Genomic DNA, 18,482 nt, shown 5'->3' on the forward strand with positions numbered 1-18,482 from the left:
GACATCCGTCGGGTCAGGGGGCGGGACCAATTCCTGGTGGATTGGGAGGGTTACGGGCCTGAGGAGCGGTCTTGGGTTCCCAGGGCACGCATCCTGGATCCTTCCCTGATAGCTGCCTTCTATCGCGACAGGGCTGTTGCCCTGGGCCCGCCGGGTCTCGGGCCTAGAGGGGGGGGGGGGGGGGGGGGGGTTCTGTCAGGGTTGGACCCAGGACAGTTCCTCCGGTCGCCACAAGGAGGAGCCCGCGAGCTAGACCTGGGGGCAATCAGGCACAATAGGCTGCAGGTGTTTGCAGCCTACTTAAGGCGAGCAACTTCAGCAGTCCTTTGCTGAAGTTGTTAGTTGTATTCACGCTCGCAGCCTAAGCCAGTTACTCTTGCCTTTGTGCAGTCGCTACGTTTCTCTGTTTACTTCTGTTTCTCCCCTGAGTGTTCGCAGGTTTTGTCTCTCGTACGTTCTGTTTGTTTCTTCCCTCTCTGTTCTATGTCAGTTTGTCTACCAGTGTTCTAGTGGACAGGCTGACAGGTAATCTGGTAGAAGCTTAGGTCTTGCCTACCTAAGCTTCATCTATTTTATTTCTCCTTTTGACACGTTGAGCCGTTCTCCGTGTGATTTTCGTTTTCCCGTTTTTTTCTTTAGACGCGGTGTATTCCCTTCCGCGTGTTTTTGTTTGTTTACTTACCTGGTCTATACTCACGTCGAGTTTCTCCGTGTAGTTCTTCTGTTCCCTCTGGGTTTTTTGTTTTAGTTTTCCCGCTGTCGCGGAGGTTTCAGTTTGGCTGTTTTTTGCCGTTTCGCTTTTAGTGGGTTTGCACTTGAGTCCTACACTCCTCGAAACCAGCGTGACACCACCGTGTTCGGGGGTGCCTCGTTACAGTTTGGAGAGCCAAGATGCAGTATTGTTGGTATTAAAATGGCTGTGAACAAGTTTGTCCCTCAAATTTGGTGCTCTCCTAAAAATGTATCTAGGGGTGTATTTATGGAGTGGTGTTAGGGAGGAATCTGCTTTTATGATTTTCCAGTTATTCTTAATTATCCTTTTAAATTGATAAGATAACGTATTGTAGGTGGAGATGAAATTAATATTCTCCCCATTATCAACATTTGTTTTTTGATCTGTTATTAGAAGTTCACTTCTAGCTTTCTCATACGCTGACTCCCGGGCCTCTTGGATAACAGTGGTATCATAACCTCTCTGAATAAATCTTTCTCGCATCATGTTAGCTTGTTCTCTAAATTCATTATCTGAGCTACAGATGCGTCTTGTTCTTAAAAACTGAACCTTTGGAATATTCTGTTTGATGAATAGTGGATGAAACGAATTAAAATGTAAAATAGAGTTAACATCAGTAGGTTTACGATATAAGGTGGTGTTGATCACCCCATTCAGGTCTCTATATAGGGTTAGATCCAAGAAATGAATCTCTGATTTTGAATGCTCCAGGGTCAGTATTACACAGGGGTGTGTTTTATTGATGTAGTCATGGAATGCTAGGAGATTGGCTTCAGTGCCTTTAAATAAGATATATGGTCAATATAACGACCATAATATATTAAATGATTAAAAAAATGATTATTATTCTCATTGTAGACAAACTGGGCCTCCCACCAACCCATGAATAGACAAGCAAATTGTGGAGCATGTTTAGAGCCCATGCTCGTGCCACACAGCTGAAGGTAATATTCGCAATTAAAGGTGAAATAATTGTGGGTCAATGAACTTGCTGATGGCTCCAATCATAATAGCAGAAAATCCCTTTCTCTTTCCTCGGTGTCGTTACTATCTAAATAAACCTTAACTGCATTTAAACCTGAGTCATGTGATATATTGGTGTACAAAGATTCTACATCCATACACAGAATAAAATCGAAATCCACACTGCTAAGACTGTTCATGACATTCAACACAGATGTAGAGTCTTTTATGTAGGAGGGCAAGGCCTCCACCAGAGCACGTAAGTAATGGTCAATGTAACCTGATGCTTTCTCTAAAAGTGAATTATTTGCTCATACAATGGGACGGCCAGGGGGCGCATTTCCCTTACCTTTGTGAATTTTAGGTAAAAGATACAGTGTGGGGGTGACTGAAAGGTGGTTTCATCTATCACTCCTGACTCTTTAGCATTTCCCAGAATTTGATGATATTCATTCATCATAGTTAGAGTGGGGTTGAGGTTCAGTTTTTGATCATATTTAGGATCATTCAATTGTCTATGAGCCTCCTCAACATAATGTTTTTTGTCCCACACTACTACAGCCCCGCCCTTATCTGCTGGTTTTATAATAATGTGTTCATTGTCATTAAGTTCCTTAATAGCTCTATATTCCTCTTTAGTGAGGTTAGAGTGGTGCCCAAAGGAGTGTTTTTCTAACACTCACACTTTTCTAACACTTGTATAAGTGTTTCAATGTCATAATCAGTTTTCCTCTTGAAAGCTGTCAGGCTAGCATTGTTAGACACAGGATGGAAGGTGGACTCATGGGTTTGAAAATAACCTTCAACCTAGTTGGTGAATTTACCTCCTCATTGTTGGTATTCTTGCTAAACCATAATTTTTTGAACCATAAATAAGTTCAAATTGCAGTAAAATTTGTGAAGGCGTTTAAGTTATTAGCTATTCAAAATATGCTGAAGTGTACAAGCATTATTTTTTAATTAGAGCTTATGGCACAGAATTCTGAATTTGTGTATGAAAAGTTGTTTGTGATTTTGGTAAATTTCTGATTTTGTCTGAGGAGTTCTATTCCCAGGATATTGTTTTAAGTCAGCTGCTAGCACATCATTCTACTCTTGTGTGGACGCTGTGGTTTTGGTACCACAAATTTGTTTGTTGTTTGTACATAATGTTGGTTAAGAGTTGGCATTTGCTGAAATCTGGTAATTTACTGCAAACATGCTGCTACAGGTGCACTTTTTCAGTTTGTATTTCTTTGTTCAGTTCTCTGGAGTGTGTAGCCTTGTACTTGCCATATTGCTTTCATTTGATTAAATATAAAATATAATGGGAGTTTTAAAATGGAAATAAAATTGAAGTTAATTCATCATGGATTGCTACTACCAAGATGCATCGATAATCGAATCGCAGACCTCTGAATCATAATCGAATCGAATCGTAGAGTGCTTGGAGATTCCCACCCCTATTATCTAATCTACATATGCTCCCAACCAATCTTTTCATGTCTCTCTCTAACCTTTTCACACATGCGTATTTTGTTTCTCCAACAGTCGACTCTGGTCTCTTGATATGGGGTTTCTCTCCGTCATCATAGGGGATTGAACAGAGAAGGGTGACTGTCAGACTGGGGCTGAGAAAGAGGCCTACAGAACCCAACGCTGACAGTTGTGGCCTAATACACAGGCGTACTGGGTTACAATACATAACTTCTTCCCCTCTTTCTTCCTCAGGTTGACACTCTAAACATGGATAAAAGAGGTACTTGCTTCCGATCTCTTAAGTATCTTCTTAAAAATTCTAATTAAGTATTAATTTGTATAATTGTAAATTTCTTAATGTTGTTTTTTTGAAGGAAATAAAAGAGCATGTGAGGATAACAACCCTTCTATCAGGTACAGTAAAAGCTTTATTAGGCTGTTGTATAAAATAGAGAATATGTAATTTTAATTATTAATTTCTTTGCACAGGGATAAGATCTCAAATCTGAACAAAGACATAAAAAATAAAATTACCATAGGAGTGTTTGGAAGCACTGGACATGGTAAGAGCTCACTGATCAACGCTGTTCTGGGACACGAGTTCCTGCTGCCATCAGGATCGGGCAGTGCCTGCACATCAGTAATCATACAAGTGGAAGCCAATGAGAAAGAGTCCAACTACATAGCTGAGATTGAATTCATTCCAGAAGAGGTACCACTCATTTTATTAATAAAAGAGCATAGAACAATATTAAAACTCACTAAAACAATGCGGAAAATGTCTATCATGTCCTACTCTGCCTTCCCTCCCAGTCCTGTGTGGTCTATCCTGACCCCGCATTGTTTCTCCGTCGCCATAGTTTCCCTTCTGTCCCCTGTCCTCCGTGCTCCCACCTGTGTCTCGTTTCACTCCCCTGTTTCAGTGTCTATCATCCCCTCTGTTTCACTCCTCAGTGTCGGTCATTGGTTATGCTGTCGTTCCTTTGCCTTGCCCTATAGTGTTGGTGTGTGTGTGTGTGTGTGTGTGTGTGTGTGTCTAGGTTTCCCGTACACTCCTGTACTCTTCCCTCTGCGTTCGCTAGCCTGTTCCTTCCCTGCTTTCCCCGTGTGCCGGTCTGGTTGGTTCTGTTTTGTCTTCCTTATATTTTACTCTGCATTCTCCTCGCAAGTATCTGTTCCACTCACCTCCAGAACTCGTTGGTTATCTTGGTTAATTTAGTTGTTTAGTGTGTTTTTCCCTCGTATATACAGTGGGGAAAATACGTATTTAGTCAGTCACCAATTGTGCAAGTTCTCCCACTTAAAAAGATGAGAGAGGCCTGTAATTGACATCATAGGTAGACCTCAACTATGAGAGACAAAATGTGAAAAAAAAAATGAGAAAATCATATTGTCTGACTTTTAAAGAATTTATTTGCAAATAATGGTGGAAAATAAGTATTTGGTCAATAACAAAAGTTCATCTCAATACTTTGTTGTATATCCTCTGTTGGCAATGACAGAGGTCAAACGTTTTCTGTAAGTCTTCACTTGGTTGGCACACACTTGCTGGTATGTTGGCCCATTCCTCCATGCAGATCTCCTCACGTTTCATCTTCATTGCCCTTGGTGATGGAAGGAGGTTTGCACCCAAAATCTCACAATACATGGCCCCATTCATTCTTTCATGTACACGGACCAGTCGTCCTGGTCCCTGTACATGGATATGGACTGGCTTAAGCAGGGGGACAAGTCTGGCACTGCAAGATCTGAGTCTCTGGCGTCGTAGTGTGTTGCTGATGGTAGCCTTTGTAACGTTGGTCCCAGCTTTCTGCAGGTCATTCACTAGATCCCCCCTTGTGGTTCTGGGATTTTTCCTCACCGTTCTTGTGATCATTTTGACCCCACGGGCTGAGAGCTTGCGTGGAGCCCCAGATCGAGGGAGATTAGTAGTGGTCTTGTAGGTCTTCCATTTTCTGATTATTGCTCCCACAGTAGATTTCTTCACACCAAGCTGCTTGCCTATTGCAGATTCAGTCTTCCCAGCCTACAATTCGGTTTCTGGTGTCCTCCGACAGCTCTTTCGTCTTCACCATAGTGGAGTTTGGAGTGTGACTGTTTGAGGTTGTGGGCAGGTGTCTTTTATACTGTTAACAACTTCAAATAGGTGCCATTAATACAGGTAATGAGTAGGGGAAAGAGGAGCCTCTTAAAAAAGAAGTTACAGGTCTGTGACAGCCAGAAATCTTGCTTGTTTGTAGGTGACCAAATACTTATTTTCCACCATTATTTGCAAATAAATTCTTTAAAAGTCAGACAAAATGATTTTCTCAATTTTTTTCACATTTTGTCTCTCATAGTTGAGGTCTACCTATGATGTCAATTACAGGCCTCTCTCATCTTTTTAAGTGGGAGAACTTGCACAATTGGTGACTGACTAAATACTTATTTTCCCCACTGTAGTTCCCCATCTGATTTAATGGTTTCAGTTTTCTCACTTTTGGCGTGTGCGTTGTCTTTCCCTGTCTACCTCATTTCCCTATAGAGAATGGGAATTTACGTCACGATGCATTGCATGCTGGGGAGTGGTCACCATTTTTTAGGACACGCATCCAAGAATAAATGGACCATGTAAAGAGTAAATGTGATATCGCTTACCGCGACAAGCTAAATACAGAAGCAAAAAAATGGTATATTGAGAAAATAAATCTTCACAGATTCTCAGTTGGATTCAAGTCAGGGCTCTGGCTGGGCCACTGCAAAACATTAATGTTTTGGCCACAAACCATTTCTTCACCACTTTTGCTGTGTGTGTTTGGGTCATTGTCATGCTGAAATATCCACTAGTACCCAAGGCCAAGATTCTCTGCAGACTGCCTGATGTTGAGAATCTTTATGTATTGGGTGTGGAGGTATTTTTTCATGGTGCAATTTACTGTGATTAAGCTCCCTGGTCCACTGGATGAAACATACCCCCAAATCATTCCTGGTACAGGTGTCACTTTTGGCTTCCGACCATGTCCTCTGAGATTGTTCACAGTGCTGAACATCTTGTCTTTTTAATAATACCTTGCACTGTAACCGCTGGAACTTGAAAACATTTTGATACGACCTTATAGCCCTTTCCTGACTTGTGCGCAGCCACAACACACAGCCATGCCCCCACTTGTTTTAACAGGGGGGACGCATCCCCCCTGGATGTTGCTCTTGCTGAGACTGTTATGTCTAAGCTAAGTTTATACTTGACGTGTCGCGACCGGCGCCAGGGTCCGTGCAGCAAAAATGACGCCATCGTGGTGGCTCCGCCCATGCGCGAGGGCCCCCCGCGCTGTCGTGTCGCGAGGTCATGCACCTCTCGATTTTTGTTACTTTGCGCATTCACTTTGCAGTGAACAAAGTCCTGTTTGCAGGGTTCCTACACATTTTACAAGGTGAAATTCAAGCACTTGTACGGAACTTTGAACGTTCATTTTCAATATTTTCCAGCACCCTCAGCTTAATTAAGTTACATATTTATACAAATACACACATACTCGAAATGCCCAATTTTAACGTCTTCACGTTCTCTCATGTTTCACCCTGGAATTACAAGAGGCTTGTATTTGTTAACGTAAAATAATCGATCGATTCAGTCAGATAGCTATTTGTTTGTTACAGTTTCAAGCATTTTCAAGTACTTGAGCCAAAATTCCAGCACTTTTCAAACCTGGAACACAATGCAACATTAGAATTGGTCAGGTAAATGTTCATTCCCCTGTTTTTGAGGGGTATTTCTTTACACTACCACATATCGTTACGGAGAACACTGCAAAGAATGTGACGCGCTGAGTATAAACGCTTCTGCCGTTCGCTCAGGTTCGCGCGCAGTGTGCGGAGTTGTGCGCTACGGTCAGACGCGAACTTTATGCTCCATTTCAAATTTCTGTGTTACCAACAAGTAAGTAGAATGAAGCTTATTTTCTCCTGTGATTTATACACTATACTTTCATCCCAGGAGTCCTGAGTCAGGACTGGACTGCAGTAGCTCGACTAGTTAGCTTAGCCAGGGCCCAGGGCATGTAAAGTGTACGCGCTCTTGTCTTAGCCAAGTCATGCTAGACGACTGAGTCACGTAGTTAGCTACACTGCACCCTACATGTCGGTTAGCTCTGTTTAGCACAGTTTCATTGGTGTTACACACAGGGCCGGAGTGGGCCCCTTTTTCAGCCCGGGAGTTTCATGCCCAAATCGGCCCACACTAGAGATTGACATGAGCCGGCCCATCGGGAATCCTCCCGAATCTCTCGATTAGCCACTCCAGCTCTGGTTACACAGTTGCATCTTGTTCTGTTCACTGGTTCGATCAATTTCACTTTTTCACTGTCACTGACACGCAAACACGAGTTGTTGCATCAAAGGACGTGATTGCAGATCCATTGTGGCAATTTCTATGACTAATCAGAAGTCAGAAAGAATTTATTTGTCATACATTGTACAAGTACAAGATGAAAATAAGTTTCCCTGGGGCCCAGTGTTAAAGCACCGGGAACCCAGAGAGGCCGCTGCAACGTAGTGCGCCACCTCCACAGACAGATTAGGGGAGAAACAGAGAGATAAACATTAGGAGGAGACAAAAAAATATGACCACAGATTATACTCGCGAACAGGACAACAGTCTGTGTGCATGCAAAAAATCCCCATAGCACATACAAGCATTTGATAACACAGACAGTCAAGCAGAGAGAGGCGTGATTCATTCAGAGAGGGAGGGGATGCCAGTAACCTGGCACACAGTCTTTGTGTCAAAGTGAGAATGCCACTGTAGTTAACTGTTTTATACGAGGCATTAGATTTGCAATTTTGGGACTTACTTTTACATGTTGACGTTCTAACTAACAAGTTAAATGCTAATGTATCATTGTGTTAAGTTAGAAATGCTGATATGTTCTGCTTAAATAAGAATTTGGTGGTGCGGAAACCTAGGGTGTTGAGAGTGTTGATTTAGTCGTGAAAATGAGCTAAAACACACCTGTGGACACCTGTAACTTAAAAAATTTTCACACCCTTGGTGGGAGGGGGCGACTGTCTCCCGGACCCACCCCCCGTTCGGCTTACGGTTCCGCAGAGCGCCTTTAATCCAAGTGTGACCCCTCACTTATTTTTTTAGGACTACACCACTGGTTAACCCCTGTGTCTTACCTATGACTGTCCACAAACCAACTGCAGAGAGTTGCTGTTATTCACGTATTGAGTTTATTAAAACAACTGCTCCCAACTGTTACACTTCTCCCAATTGTAGGGCTCCAGTCTAGGCTGCGGAGTGGCAGTGGTAACAAACAAAGAGGTGGCATAGTGTTGTAGGTAATATACAAATCTTTGATCTGGTTTGCAAGCAGCTTATAGCAGAGACTCACATGTTCACATTGTCATGACACATTGACAGGCAGCCTTCAATAAGATGATCCTATTAACAAAGAAAGGCTCCATCCGAAATGCCCATCCTATATATATATATATATATATATATATATATATATATATATATATATATATATATATATATATATACAAGATATATATATAATGAAGGTAGTGAGCAAATCTAGTGTTCAACAACACTGTCATGTATGTATGTCCATGTATGTATTTCCTGTGGGTGCGGTGTTGTGTGCGCATGTTAATTTGTCACACCTGTCTTATCATAATGTGTTGCACTTGGGTCTTATGTTCGTCTATTTAATGTGTGTCTATGTTCTGATCCCTGCTCGTCTTTATTAGAGTCTCGCTGGTATGTGTGTTTTAAGTGTTTTGAGTGCATAAAGCGCTATTCCATTAATAAAGACGCTGTTTGAAGCGTATTTCACTTTGCCATCCTGTTTATACCTCAACGTTCCTTGAGTATATGTATAAACCTCTTATAAAACAAAGTACATCATTGATGCAATTACAATCACAATCTGCAAATTGACAATTTTTTCTGATATTTTTCAAATATATGAAGAACAGAGGTCTCAATTCCGGGTTCAGAAAGTAAACGTCCTCACCAGGATTTTGCTCAGGCTTCCTGGATTGTGTTGATTCCAATTTTACCTGGATTGCACTAATTAGAAAATCTAGCAAGCTTGAGCAAAATCCTAGTGAGGATTTTTACTTTCTGAACCTGGAATTGACACCTCTGATGAAGTAACTCCACTTTGACTAATCACATGTCCAGCCACAGAGAACAATATAAGATAATTATTTGAGTTTCAGTCATATATTGAAAGTAATTACATATCATCATCTCACAATTTCAGGACTACTTTTATGACAGATTCTAATTCAAAAGTTTTTAAACTTTAGGATTGGGAACGTGAATTCAAGTCCTTTCAGACAGTCTATTCAGAACCTGATCTGGACAAAGAAGAGCTACAGGAGAAGATTACAGCACTGTATGGAGTTGAGGCTAGTTCAGAGAGCTTTGAACACCTCAAGCAAAAAGAACGTACCTTTAAAATTGGAGCCATGGTCAAAAAGAAAAAAATAGAAATTAAATGTAAAAGTGTAAGTCAATATGAGCTTGTTTTAAAATTATTTATACATTTTGTTAGTCTATTAAAATGCAATATTCTACCTAGGCTGTGTTTGTTTTTAATTGAACAATTTATGTTTGCACCATCAGGCAGATGAACTGTGTAGACAAATAAAAAATTATATTAGACATAGTCCTGGCAATTGCTACTGGCCGATAGTGAAGATTGTGACCATCAAGGTTCCAAACTGCAAAGATTTTCTGGAGCATGTTGTGTTAGTGGATCTACCTGGTACTGGAGACTGCAAAAGGACCAGAGATGGGATGTGGAAAACGGTGATTACTACTGCTTATTTTAGAACATAACCAAATGTACATCACATTTTTATTAAAAGATGGACGTAAATTTCCTCACTCAAGACAGCTTTAAAAGAATCACTTACCTAATTCATATTAATGCTTGAACAAGACAAACAAGGATAAAATAATTTTTTCATGCTGTAACATTTGTCTTGTATTCTCTGACGTTCCGTAGATGTTGCATAAGTGTTCTTCATTGTGGATTGTGAGTGACATAAATCGCGCTCATTGTGAGAAGTCTGCATGGGAAATGTTGTCTAACTGCATAAAACACGTGGCCCAGGGAGGAGAGTGCAGCAGTATCTCATTCATCTGCACCAAGACTGATCTCATTAACCCAGAGGAATACAGGTGAGCTACAGCTATAGTTTTAATAGTTACAGCCCATATACATACTGTAATTCATATGACTTAAGGGCTTGGGGAGAGAGATTTGTTATATAGACTGATTATTTCATTATACATCTGTGAAAGATAAATTAAAATTATTACTTTAACTGAACCAACCTAACAAGATTAATAATAATAATGAGTTAATTACATTTATTTGGTTTGCACAATATTAGTGAAATTGAATCATTATTAATTTGACCTCTTTTCATAACAATATAAAATTGACAAACATATTTAAAATATAGACGCGAGCTTGAAGATGACAACTCTCTCAACATACCTGAGGTAAAAGAAATTTTATTTAGAATAATGCAGATAATTTCTGTAAAAATAACTGAAGTTGATTTGTAGACTGATGGTAACAGCTAAATGTGCACGAATAAATAATTTATACATCTTTACAGGACTCTCAGCCTGCAGATAAAACAATTGAATGTATAAAACACAGAAACGACAATTCCAAGAAAAGTGTGATGAAGATGTTTGATTCGCAAACCAAAATAAAGGTGCTCTTTAAAATGTTATCTTTTTTAAAAAGCAGGAGAGCTCAGAAAACAATTCATATTTATACAAAATATGACAAATATAAATATTAATAGTCTGTCTTAGATATTTGTAACTATATAAGATAGAATAGGAATTGAAGAATTTACTATAAATGAATTTAATCTAATCTAATTGTAACGTACTGCGCGTTGCAGAGCATGGAGGCGGACACAAATGCTGAGGAGAGTGAGATTTATTAAAGGGAATACCATAATTGAGGTTGTGATAACAGGCAGGGGTCATATCAGGCAGGCAGTCTGAACAAGACAGATAAACAGGCATGACTAACGGGGAAACAAAAACAACAAGGCAGGCTAACTAAGAACGGACAAGAGCAAAATATGAAGATAACAGATAGCACAAAAGAACAAACTCACGAATGGCAGTGATCACAAAGAATACGAAGATCCACAGAAGAACAAAGACTTAATGAACAAAACAACCAATAACTGACTAGGGGAACACAGGGACTATAAAACACAGAACTAAACAAGACACAGGTGGAGACACTGGTGATACGGGTTAAGGCAGGATTAACGAGCAGGGAACAACACAGACACGAGGAACAAGGAACCCGAAGTGACAGCTAGAGAGGGGGGCTTAGCCCTACGTGACACTAATTGTTACGGAACAGCTCCGGACCCTTCCCTGTGGGCGTGCCGCTATGTTGTCTGCGTGTCGTTATGTCCATGTTTGTACTTCCGTGGGTGTGGGTTGTTTGTGAGCGTGTTCGTGGTTACACCTGTGCCTTGTCTCGAGGTCACGTGGGTCTGTGTAATTCACCTATTTAATGTGCGTTAGCGCGGTGTCTAGTGCTCGTCTTTGTCTAAAGTTCATGCCCATGCAAGCATCGCGTCTGCGTGCTTGCTCCGTTTGTGCAGGACTTTACGTGTTTGTGTTTTGAGTAAACGTTTATGTTCACTGCAAGACGCGTGTCGTGCCTCCTGCTTCCTCCAGCACCACACCGTCACAGAAAGACGAGCCGATCAGATGCCCGGATACGCTAAGCGTACACCCAAGGGGAAGAAGAAGAGCCGGCGTCACCACGGCTCTTCCCCGGTCCGGCGCCACGAAGCCCCCGTCTCCGAGCAGACCATGAAGCAGGACCCACTCTGCACATACATGCTCTGCGCAGCTCAGGAGACGGAGGATGCACAGCTGGCGGAATACTTCCGCACATCCGCGGTACGTGTGTGGAGGGAGAGACACCCTCCCGCGTCCGCGGAACTGCCACCCGGTGCCGTGGGCAGCTGCAATGTGGAGGAGAAGAGCGCACCGCTCCTGGTCTTCCCCGAAGAGGAGGAGACCAGTGAGCCGTTTATGGTGGGAGTAGGCGCCTTTGCCCTCTCTCCCCCCGAAGATGAGTTCGGGAGTGAGGACTCCGGAGAGGAGAGTGAGGGTGAGGGCAGCTGCCCTTCCCCCCGGTCCGGGGCTTCCCTGACGTCGGACGAGGAGAAGGAGACCAGCGCCACTCCAACGGTCTGCTCCGACGTCGATGAGCTCCCCGATGAGGCGGAGGAAGACGTCAGTCCTCCCCCATCCGTATGCTCCGAATCAACGGTGTATTACGGAGAGGGGGAGGACGTTAGCCCCCCTCCGTCCCTGCACTCCGAGTCAACCGTGTGCTACGGGGAGAGAGGGAGCACCAGCCCACCTCCGTCCGTTTGTTCGACCCCTTCCGGGTTCGACAGCGGGAGTGAGGGAGAGGACAAGATCTCGGTGGGTTTTGCGGACACCGTGCGGGGAGAGAAAGGGTGTCCGCTAGGCAGGAAAGCCTCTCAGGCGTCGTCAGAGAGGAGCAGCATGTGCTGGTCAAGCTGCCCTGCCACGGACGAACCCATGTCCCTGGACCAGTGCCTCTCGGAGGGAGAGGAGGAGCCCATGTCCCTGGATCGGTGTGTCTCGAATGAGGAAGGAGAGCCCATGGACACATCGGGGGACAAAACGCCGGTGATCCCGGCTGCGCGGGAAGGATCCAGCGCGGTTGGCGGTCCAAGGTGGGGGTTCCGCGCGCCTCAGGAGAAGCCACGGAGGTTTGCCGGCGCGCGGTGCCGCGTCTCGGCTCCGGCAGCGCCCAGGAGGGAGGCCAAGGCTCCTCAGGCGAAGGTCTCAGGCGCAAGGACCAGGGGCGCACCAGGAGGAGCAGCGCGCACCGGAGGTGCGAAGCCGAGGACCGGTGGGACTCCGCCGCCGGTTTCGCCTGCTGCGCCCGCCCAGCCTGCTTTCCCTGGAGGGATAGCGCCACCGTTTGCGCTTTGGCAGGCAGCCGGAGCGATGCCGTGGCTGCCTGTCCCTATATGTCTGTCTGTTCCCCTGTGTCTCCCTAATCTCCTTTTCCCTCTTGTGCCTTTCGTGTTTCATGTACCTGTGTGTGTGTTTGTCAGCGTGCCTTTGTTTAATGTATTTTCCCCTGTCTTCCCAGGGAAGGTGTACTAGTGCTGTCCGCGGCAGTTCCCGCCGTCGGGGGTGACTGCTCTCGGAGGCTCGTGATCCCGGGGGCTCCGGACCTGCCCGTCGGTGTTTGTTCGGGGCATTCCCGCGGCGCGGGACGCTCCGGGAGTAGCGAGCCCCTGGCGGGGGGTTCTGTTACGGAACAGCTCCGGACCCTTCCCTGTGGGCGTGCCGCTATGTTGTCTGCGTGTCGTTATGTCCATGTTTGTACTTCCGTGGGTGTGGGTTGTTTGTGAGCGTGTTCGTGGTTACACCTGTGCCTTGTCTCGAGGTCACGTGGGTCTGTGTAATTCACCTATTTAATGTGCGTTAGCGCGGTGTCTAGTGCTCGTCTTTGTCTAAAGTTCATGCCCATGCAAGCATCGCGTCTGCGTGCTTGCTCCGTTTGTGCAGGACTTTACGTGTTTGTGTTTTGAGTAAACGTTTATGTTCACTGCAAGACGCGTGTCGTGCCTCCTGCTTCCTCCAGCACCACACCGTCACAGAAAGACGAGCCGATCAGATGCCCGGATACGCTAAGCGTACACCCAAGGGGAAGAAGAAGAGCCGGCGTCACCACGGCTCTTCCCCGGTCCGGCGCCACGAAGCCCCCGTCTCCGAGCAGACCATGAAGCGGGACCCACTCTGCACATACATGCTCTGCGCAGCTCAGGAGACGGAGGATGCACAGCTGGCGGAATACTTCCGCACATCCGCGGTACGTGTGTGGAGGGAGAGACACCCTCCCGCGTCCGCGGAACTGCCACCCGGTGCCGTGGGCAGCTGCAATGTGGAGGAGAAGAGCGCACCGCTCCTGGTCTTCCCCGAAGAGGAGGAGACCAGTGAGCCGTTTATGGTGGGAGTAGGCGCCTTTGCCCTCTCTCCCCCCGAAGATGAGTTCGGGAGTGAGGACTCCGGAGAGGAGAGTGAGGGTGAGGGCAGCTGCCCTTCCCCCCGGTCCGGGGCTTCCCTGACGTCGGACGAGGAGAAGGAGACCAGCGCCACTCCAACGGTCTGCTCCGACGTCGATGAGCTCCCCGATGAGGCGGAGGAAGACGTCAGTCCTCCCCCATCCGTATGCTCCGAATCAACGGTGTATTACGGAGAGGGGGAGGACGTTAGCCCCCCTCCGTCCCTGCACTCCGAGTCAACCGTGTGCTACGGGGAGAGAGGGAGCACCAGCCCACCTCCGTCCGTTTGTTCGACCCCTTCCGGGTTCGACAGCGGGAGTGAGGGAGAGGACAAGATCTCGGTGGGTTCTGCGGACACCGTGCGGGGAGAGAAAGGGTGTCCGCTAGGCAGGAAAGCCTCTCAGGCGTCGTCAGAGAGGAGCAGCATGTGCTGGTCAAGCTGCCCTGCCACGGACGAACCCATGTCCCTGGACCAGTGCCTCTCGGAGGGAGAGGAGGAGCCCATGTCCCTGGATCGGTGTGTCTCGAATGAGGAAGGAGAGCCCATGGACACATCGGGGGACAAAACGCCGGTGATCCCGGCTGCGCGGGAAGGATCCAGCGCGGTTGGCGGTCCAAGGTGGGGGTTCCGCGCGCCTCAGGAGAAGCCACGGAGGTTTGCCGGCGCGCGGTGCCGCGTCTCGGCTCCGGCAGCGCCCAGGAGGGAGGCCAAGGCTCCTCAGGCGAAGGTCTCAGGCGCAAGGACCAGGGGCGCACCAGGAGGAGCAGCGCGCACCGGAGGTGCGAAGCCGAGGACCGGTGGGACTCCGCCGCCGGTTTCGCCTGCTGCGCCCGCCCAGCCTGCTTTCCCTGGAGGGATAGCGCCACCGTTTGCGCTTTGGCAGGCAGCCGGAGCGATGCCGTGGCTGCCTGTCCCTATATGTCTGTCTGTTCCCCTGTGTCTCCCTAATCTCCTTTTCCCTCTTGTGCCTTTCGTGTTTCATGTACCTGTGTGTGTGTTTGTCAGCGTGCCTTTGTTTAATGTATTTTCCCCTGTCTTCCCAGGGAAGGTGTACTAGTGCTGTCCGCGGCAGTTCCCGCCGTCGGGGGTGACTGCTCTCGGAGGCTCGTGATCCCGGGGGCTCCGGACCTGCCCGTCGGTGTTTGTTCGGGGCATTCCCGCGGCGCGGGACGCTCCGGGAGTAGCGAGCCCCTGGCGGGGGGTTCTGTTACGGAACAGCTCCGGACCCTTCCCTGTGGGCGTGCCGCTATGTTGTCTGCGTGTCGTTATGTCCATGTTTGTACTTCCGTGGGTGTGGGTTGTTTGTGAGCGTGTTCGTGGTTACACCTGTGCCTTGTCTCGAGGTCACGTGGGTCTGTGTAATTCACCTATTTAATGTGCGTTAGCGCGGTGTCTAGTGCTCGTCTTTGTCTAAAGTTCATGCCCATGCAAGCATCGCGTCTGCGTGCTTGCTCCGTTTGTGCAGGACTTTACGTGTTTGTGTTTTGAGTAAACGTTTATGTTCACTGCAAGACGCGTGTCGTGCCTCCTGCTTCCTCCAGCACCACACCGTCACACTAATTACCTAATAATATTGGTTATTATATAGAAAACTACTACCAGCACACTACTCCAGTGTGTTACATCAGTACACAGTTTAGAATATAGTAAAGTTTGAAGATCAAGTGATTATGATTAAATCTCTATCATTTGAATTTTAATAGTGGAGCCTTGGATTTCTATTGTGAAACATAAAAGGATAAGTGATTTAAAATGTAAAGAGAAAACCAAAACTCTGACCTTTCAGCTTTGATTCACTCTCAGTGGTTTTCCTATGTTTGCACCTCCACTAGAAACGTTTCAGATGTGGTGAGGACTTCTTCTCTGTGTTCACTGTGAGTTCTAAAGAATTCACCAAGGACAATTCTACCATGGGCAAAGAGCTAACAGGTAAAGCACCAATAGTTGTAAATATGTTCTGGAATATTTTACGCTAATCTAATATGTAGAAGAACCTTATTCAGATTTATTAGATTTTTTAACCAATCCACAGTGAATAAATAAACACCAGTTAGCACTGCACACAGGGAGCAGTGAGCACACACACACACACACACACACACACACACACACACACAGGGCAGTGGAAATCCACTTGCTGCAGTGTCTGGGGAGCAGTTGGGTGTTAAGTGCCTTGCTGAGCAGCATTTCAGCCTTGGTTACTGCTGGTTGCTGGGAGTGAACCACGGATGTTTTTGTCCCAAGCCCAAGTCTCTAACATTTTGGTCATAGCTACCCCATTTAGTGATGCATCATGAGTTCAATTAGCTGTATAAACAACATCACTAATAAAACTCTTTTTTATTCTTCAGTAGTAAGAATTTACTTTTATTTGTTCTTATATAGAGATACCTGCTCTCAGGAACGTCTTAAAGACACACAACACCAAAAAGACAAAGGACCTGGAAAAATACTATTACATATATATTAGTCAGAGCTGAATGTATCTTTTTATAGGGTTTTGTTTTCATTTAAGTGACTTTCCTGAGGAGCTTTTTGGAGGTGGCTGTATTGTTGTTGTACATCCCCTGACCCCTCCCTTTGGGTGTGTAGGTGTAGTCTCCATCTGTCAGATAGGATATGGGGGATTATATACAACTGTTGTGATACCTAGATGGACAATAAAAGTGATTTATGCATGCCAGCTTAATCCTTATGTGATTTGTTTAAAGTTGTTGTTGTTTGTGATTTAGTTTGGTGATATGGTGATATGATGACTCTGTGACATGCTTTGGTCAAAATACCATGAGGCTCAAGCACCACAGCACAGTGAACCTATACTGTAATGTAATTGGAACCTTAGTGGTGAGCAAGAACAGTCAGAGATGGGTAAGATATTAAAGTAAAATAAATTTTAAGTCATGGTCTGGTGGTTAGGGAACTGGTCTTGTGACTGGAGGGTCGTGGGATCGATTCCCAGACCTGAGGCCATGACTGAGGTGCCCTTAAGCAAAGCACCTAACCCCAAGTGCTCCCTGGGTGCTGGGTTAGGGCTGCCCACTGCTCTGGGCACGTGTGCACCACAGCCCCCTAGTAATCACTAGTGTGTGTCTTAACTGCACAGATGGGTAAATGCAGAGGAAACATTTCAATTGAGGTGAAAATCACAATTGACAAATATGGCACATTTCATTTTTCATATTTAATAGAAGTAATTAAAATATTAAAAGAAAATGGCTCGATCCAGAGATCTCCGTTACAAACACTCAAAATGTCTGCAAAAGAGAGCTACTCCTCTCTATGCCTTTATAATAACTACATCTAATTACGTAAGTATTCGTGACAGAATTGAAGACGTAAGGTCTGATTGATCTCTGGTGATAGCATTGCCCGGTGATGTCAGCGCTACCCCTCGTTGGACCATCAGGTGTTCTGTTTCCTCATATTCTGTACATTCTTCCTTATTTCTTATTTTTATTTCTTCACACCATCCCTACTATGAATCATGGGGGTGGAAGCATCACGCTTTGGGGTGTTTTTCTGCACATGGGACAGGACGACTGCACTGTATTAAGGAGAGGATGACCAGGGCCATATATTGTGATATTTTGGGGAACAACCTCCTTCCCTCAGTTAGAGCATTGAAGATGGGTCGTGGCTGGGTCTTTCAACATGACAATGACCCAAAGCACACAGCCAGGATAACCAAGGAGTGGCTCCGTAAGAAGCATATCAAGGTTCTGGAGTGGCCTAGTCAGTCTCCAGACTTAAACCCTATAAAACATCTTTGGAGGGAGCTCAAACTCTGTGTTTCTCAATGACAGACCAGAAACCTGGCTGATCTGGAGAAGATCTGTGTGGAGGAATGGGCCAAAATCCCTGCTGCAGTGTGTGCACACCTGGTGAAAAACTACAGGAAACGTTTGACCTTTATAATTGCAAACAAAGGCTACTGTACCAAATATTAACCTTGATTTCCACAGGTGTTCAAATACGTATTTGCAGCAGTAACACACAAATAAATTATTTAAAATCATACATTGTGATTTCCCTTTTTTTATATATAGATTATGTCTCTCACAGTGGACATGCATCTAAGATGAGAATTTTCCTCCATAATTTCTAAGTGGGAGAACTTGCAATGTCGCAGGGTGTTCAAATACTTATTTTCCCCACTGTATGTATGTTTGTTTATATGTTTGTTCCTAGTCTGAATTTTGATTAATCTGAATTATTCTA

At 45.3% G+C, this 18,482-nt stretch overlaps 1 protein-coding gene across 3 annotated transcripts in view; it reads left to right on the top strand.

The window, feature by feature from the left end:
* LOC143518508 (nuclear GTPase SLIP-GC-like) overlaps positions 1-18,482 on the top strand; it is a 51,311-nt gene that overhangs the window by 14,922 nt on the left and 17,907 nt on the right. Inside the window, exons 3-6 of one of the 3 annotated variants that reach the window (XM_077011011.1) lie at positions 3,407-3,434; positions 3,529-3,568; positions 3,644-3,866; positions 9,455-9,655. The exons of 1 other annotated variant lie outside the window; for it this stretch is intronic. In XM_077011011.1, coding sequence (XP_076867126.1) covers positions 3,407-3,434; positions 3,529-3,568; positions 3,644-3,866; positions 9,455-9,655 — 492 coding nt within the window. Of the gene's footprint in view, positions 1-3,226; positions 3,289-3,406; positions 3,435-3,528; positions 3,569-3,643; positions 3,867-9,454; positions 9,656-18,482 lie in introns of those variants that run through there. One more of the 3 variants, XM_077011014.1, reaches the window with a different exon arrangement.

Source organism: Brachyhypopomus gauderio, chromosome 7 (genome assembly GCF_052324685.1).
Source record: "Brachyhypopomus gauderio isolate BG-103 chromosome 7, BGAUD_0.2, whole genome shotgun sequence".
Taxonomy (NCBI): Eukaryota; Metazoa; Chordata; class Actinopteri; order Gymnotiformes; family Hypopomidae; genus Brachyhypopomus; species Brachyhypopomus gauderio.